The 6,152-nt window shown below is 39.9% G+C and overlaps 1 protein-coding gene across 1 annotated transcript; it reads left to right on the forward strand.

Annotated features, from left to right (window-relative positions):
* Positions 1 to 2,035: 2,035 nt before the first annotated feature.
* LOC128438782 (uncharacterized) lies at positions 2,036 to 4,479 on the forward strand (the record flags this gene model as incomplete). The annotated part of the gene is given in 2 exon segments (XM_053421481.1): positions 2,036 to 2,371; positions 4,183 to 4,479. Coding segments are annotated over 2 exon segments (589 nt in total), but the record flags the coding sequence as incomplete, so codon positions are not given.
* Positions 4,480 to 6,152: the final 1,673 nt, after the last annotated feature.

A 6,152-nucleotide genomic window follows, 5' to 3' on the forward strand; every position in this document is an offset into this window, starting at 1 on the left:
TGATATTAAGAAATAATACAGACAAATAAAGAACTAGATTCATGGTTTTATTTGGATTTCTCCCTTTCAACTTGCTTTTTAGGGGAGACCCTTTAATAATGACATCAGACTGTCGAGACCAGGAGCATGTGCTCCTGACAACATGTGTGTGTGTGTGGGGGGGTGTGTTTGTGTGTGTTCTGTAAATAGCTGCCGACCACCAACACTGTGATGTCTCCATTTGTCAGATGCTATCAGTATTAATGAGAGAGGTATTCCAGAAAAGAGGAACAGAAACACAGAGCAAAGACTCAACAGGACTGAATGAGCAGCAGCAGTGCCCCATCATCTTAATCTGTCATTAAAGCCTAATATGTGCACATTGTTATATGAAAACTACTCAAGTCTCTCTGTATATAGTTTTGTCCCTAATCTTGTCTCATTTACTTATTTTTAATGTTTCTTGGAAGTAGATACTTTAAGATTTTCACCTCCGCCAGGGAAGTTGTGTTTTCTCCCTGTCTGTTGTTGGTTTGTTTGTTTGCAAGCAAGATTAGAGAAAAACTACAGGTCGGATTTCCAGAAAACTGGGGGGAATGATGAAGTATGAGGAATTATTTTATCTGCTTATCGCTTTACCTATATCTTCAACTCTGATGTACATTGTTTTGTATGTATATCTTTATTTTTCCACCATGCAATAGATTAATTAACATATTGGCAACAAGGTGCAATGTGCCTCTCTCTGTAAGTCTTTTTTCTTTTTCTCTAAATATCAGGGTAAATATGAATTTGAAAATGTTCCATGACTACGAAATAGTTTTCAATGTTTTTCAAACAACTAAATTAAATTACCTGATACCTGACCTTATACAAGACATAGTATTATAAATCTGTATATGACACTTCCTGTCCTCTCAACATTTAAAATGATAATTTCAATGTGATGTGTATGCCCCCAGGCACAAATAGTACATGTGTACTTTTTAAATGTGTGGGTAGGGGTCCGTGGTGATGACAAGCTGCTATCGCATCGTTGTGTTGTAAATGACAGCACGTTGAGAGATGTAGTATTTCAGAAGATGTGTCAGTGCTGTAGAATATAAAAAACACACACACAAGCGACACCGGAAAGTGATGTTTGATGCCTTCATGATTATATAAAACACCCCTGAACTGCAGCGCTGTTGGAAACAGTTTACAAAGGTAACTTATCACAGCATCAAAAGAGCTATTACAGTCACGATTGAGAGTGTTTGTTGAAATTTTTTTGACCTTTCATCACTTTGTCCTGCTGAATAAAGTAGCAGGACATAGACTTTGTTCCTGATGCAGCTGCAGGAAAACTATTTAACAATTTCCTTTTCACTACATTCCTCTTTTAAACCCGACTTGCCGACACACATGAAAGGAAGCAGTCACACGCCTGGAAGATATAAAACTACAAGTCTGCTTCAATCTGAGCGGCTTCGCTGAATATAACAGGAGGTACGAGAAAAGCTCGCCCCTGGCAATCAGAGAGAAACCACAGAGCCAACGTCCGCTTTCATCAGACTGATGCATTACGCATTTCATTTAGCAAACATTCTCCTTTAAAATAGCACATTTATTAATGGTGATCATGATAATTATAATATACACAACAAAGATCTTCTGAGCCCATTACAGCTGCTCTATGGAGCTGAAAGCGGACATCCAAAGGATCCAACATGTCTGTACATCCTCCCCCTTTGACTGGTCTCCTGCTTGGCGAGAGATGAGAGCGACATTTTTTCCGCTGGGAATGTTATCTCTTTGCACTGTCTTAGTACTTTTAGTGGTAATGTAATATTACTTTATGTCTTGGTACTTTTAACTCAGTGAATAATCCGAATTCTTCTTCCACCATTGGTTAAGTTTATTTTGTTGCTTATACTTTAGTACTTGTTTAACAAGTACTTGTAACAGAGTTTTTATACTGTGCAGTATTAGTACTTTCGTTTCCTCTTCGTCCTCCAGTCCAACAGGGGTCGCTGCTGGCTCGGAGCTCGGAGTTTTTGGTTTCCTGCCAATGGATCTCTTTGTTCGCTCAGAGCCTCGACGTGCGTAGAGAGGTGGAAAATGTCAGCCGTGCGGCTGCTGCGGGTGTCGGTACATGAGTGGATCAGCGCTGCCGCTGAGGACTTTCTGCTGCAGGTGGAGAAAGGAGGATGGCCCATGAAGGCTCATGTCCCGGAGCTGAGAGCGATGCTCACCGTGCGGCTCGCGGCGGCGGGGGATGAGATCCTCACGGGGCTTGAGGAAACCTTGGCAGAGTACGAAGACCGAGTGGAGCAGTCCGAGCGGGAGATCTGCAGCCAGAGGAGGCTGCTCGATGCCGCGATGCAGCCAGTAGTCCGGCTGCACAGAGCAGGTCAGTCCCTAGAGGAACCGCTAACATGCTAACGTTAGCTAGCATCAGCTCTAGAAGCAGAGTTAATACGCCACTTCCGGTCTCTGTCTGCTGCAGCCGGATGCTCCACCTCTCACCTGAATAATGAGGAGGATATGATGCTGTTGTGAACGAGTCTGTGCAGACAACCAGCTGCTGTGTTGCTCATGTGTGAAACAGAAAGCCTGGACACATTTCTCTGGATTTTACCCACAGGTCTTGTCTGAAAGCAGCTAACCTACTAACTAACTTCCCCTCGCCCTGTTTTCCTCTGTGAGTGACCTAATTGGCAGAGGTGTAAAAAGTACTGAAATATTGTACTCAAGTAAAAGTACCTTTACTTTGATGACATTTTACTTAAGTTCAGGTAAAAGTACCCATCTAAAATTCTACTCAAGTAAAAGTAAAAAGTAGTTCATTTAAAATGTACTTTAAGTAAAAGTTACTTAGTTACTTCCAACAACTTGATGGCGGACGCTCCTATACAGTGCAAAAAATTACCAGGGGTCATAAATCCAATCCAAAAACAGTTATTTTTAATTAAAGGAGAATCTTTACAAATATAAGTGCAATGACAATAAACATGTCAAACATTTAACATGTCAACACAACATTTAAGATTTTTTGGGAGGACATGTCAAGACATGAACCACATGACAGCTAATATAAAAAGTTTAAATGCCGCTGTCCCACTGTATATTTAAACTTTTGGTTCAACTTTGGTCCAGCTTTAGAGCACTAGTCTACAAAAGTCTTGTTGAGTTTGAGCATTATATAGCTGTTGCCTCTTTTCGATTTGAAGGCAAAAGAGGGCCGCAATATCATCCTTCTCTAGCTCTCGTGACTCAGCCCCGGCGGCTTGCATCGACTCCATCATCCACTCTATGCAGCATCTACCACCAGTGTTGTGCAAGTTCACACCTCTCATGGACTTGTTCAAAGTTCAGTTCATACAAGTAAACATGAATAGTTCACGTTCATAGTTCAACATTTAAATTCTGAACTAGGTCATAGTTCAGTTCATTTCATAGTTTTAAGGTGGAAAGTGAGAATGAAAGACTAAACTTGTTTTTTAAAGGAAACTTTATCCATCACTACCCCTTGCCTTAAACTGTACTTCATATGTATTAATTACTAAAATAAATGTGTTTTTTTTTTATTTGTTTTGTTATTGCTGATTTTGCCTGTTTTATTTATTCATACCCGGCAAACAAAAGGCACAACAAATCAAAGTTTTGATACATTTATTTTGAAATGGTTTCTTTTATTTTGAAAAAGCACTACTGGCAGGTCAGGTGTGCCTCGCTTTTGGAATGAACGCGTTCTTTTGAACGCGTTCATGCACAACACTGTCTACCACTGCAGTGAGAACTGCCTTGCGCCTTGAACAATGTTTTTTTTACTCAGTAACGGATATCATTTCCAATGTAGCTAAGTACAATACTTCAGTAAAAACCTAATTAAGTAAAAGTTAAATTACCCATTTCAAAAACTACTCAAAAAATTACAAAGTTAAAAAAAAACTACTCAATTACACTAATATCAGTAAATGTAATTCGTTACCTTACACCTCTGCTAATTGGTTTATTTGGCCTCAAAATTAAAACAATTTTTTACCAGAAACATTGTGTTTTATGCTGCTTCCTTTATGAGCTGGTAACGACCTCACCATCTCTTCTTCCTGAATGTGATTGTTCAAAAATCACAACAGTCGACATTAAGCGACACAACACAAGTTTTTCAAAACACTTAAGGAAACTCTGAAATGATAAACGTGTGTATTTGTGTTTCAGTGTGTCCTGCAGACGTCCAGCAACTGATGGTGAATAAACAAGAGGTTCCCCCTGAGCAGCAGCAGTGGAGCCCCCTTGTGGAGCAGGAGGACCCAGAGCCCCCACACATTAAAGAGGAACAGGAGGAACCCTGGATCAATCAGGATGGAGAGCAACTTCAAGGACTGGATGGGGATGATATCAAGTTCACATTGACTCCTGTCGCTGTGAAGAGTGAAGAAGTTGAAGAGAAACTTAAATCGTCAAAGCTTGATCCAAGTGAGACGACGGAGAACAGAGCGGACTGTGGAGGACCAGAACCAGCCAGGAACTCAGGTCCTGATGAACATTTACAACAAGGTACTAAGGACAAGAGTGAAGATTCGTCTGAGACTGAAGAGAGTGAGGCTGATTGGATGGAGACCAGGGGACCTCAGACTGGTTTAAATAGAAGAAATAACAAACAGCCTCTAATTGATGTGGGATGTAAGACAGAAAAAACATTGTTTAGTTGCTCTGAGTGTGGTGACAGATTCAACCAAAAAGGCAGTCTAAATATACAAATGAGGAGTCATACAGGAGAGAAACTCTTTAGTTGCTCTGAGTGTGGTAAAAGTTTTAGCCACAGGGGCCATCTAAATAAACATATGAAGAGTCATACAGGAGAGAAACCCTTTAGTTGCTCTGAGTGTGGTAAAAGATTTAACCAAAGGGACCATCTTAATACACACATGAGGCTTCATACAGGAGAGAAACCATATAGTTGCCCTTACTGCGGTAAAAGATTTACCCAAAGGGGCACTCTAAATGTACATATGAAGAGTCATACAGGAGAGAAACCCTTTAGTTGCTCTGAGTGTGGTAAAAGATTTAGCAATAGAGGCAGTCTAAATATGCATATGAGGGGTCATACAGGAGAGAAACAGTTAAGTTGCTCTGAGTGTGGTAAAAGATTTAACCAAAGAGACCATCTTAATACACACATGAGGCTCCATACAGGAGAGAAACCATATAGTTGCCCTTACTGCGGTAAAAGATTTACCCAAAGGGGCACTCTAAATGTACATATGAAGAGTCATACAGAAGAGAAACCCTTTAGTTGCTCTGAGTGTGGTAAAAGATTTAGCAATAGAGGCAGTCTAAATATGCATATGAGGGGTCATACAGGAGAGAAACAGTTAAGTTGCTCTGAGTGTGGTAAAAGATTTAACCAAAGAGACCATCTTAATACACACATGAGGCTCCATACAGGAGAGAAACCATATAGTTGCCCTTACTGCGATAAAAGATTTACCCAAAGGGGCACTCTAAATGTACATATGAGGAGTCATACAGGAGAGAAACCCTTTAGTTGCCCTGAGTGTGGTAAAGGATGTAGCCGTAGGAGCAATCTAAATACACATATGAGGAGTCATACAGGAGAGAAACCGTTTATTTGCTCTGAGTGTGATAGAAGATTTAGCCGAAGGGGCACTCTAAATGTACATATGAAGAGTCATACTGGAGAGAAACCATTTAGTTGAAGGGGTGTGGTAAAGGATATAAGATTTAGTCCTATTGTACGAGACATGTGAGGAATCATAAAGGAGAAGAGTGATTCAGTTGCAACCTTTGCAGCAAAAGATTTATTAGGATTTATCAGCAGATATTCATATTATACATTTTCATAGTTCACTGTTTTAAATAGACTCAACAGTTTTTATGTCCCTAGAAAATATAACACGAAATATCTGTGTTTATATATCTTGTTTCTACTGCTTTCTGCATAATTTATCTATTTTTCATAATGTCATTCATGTAATTTCAAGGTTAAAGAGTGTTCCTTGCACATTATGAATGTTTGTTCTTAACTTCTTAAGGTAACATCCGCCCCAGGTGCGCTGTTTTACCGATCAGCGTCAAACATTGTTATTTACCATTTCAAGATCCGATCACAACAGCTGGTACAATCAGCGTCTCAGTCAGACCGGAAATAGAAAAAAAAACGATAA

This window comes from Pleuronectes platessa, chromosome 4, assembly GCF_947347685.1.
Source record: "Pleuronectes platessa chromosome 4, fPlePla1.1, whole genome shotgun sequence".
Taxonomy (NCBI): domain Eukaryota; kingdom Metazoa; phylum Chordata; class Actinopteri; order Pleuronectiformes; family Pleuronectidae; genus Pleuronectes; species Pleuronectes platessa.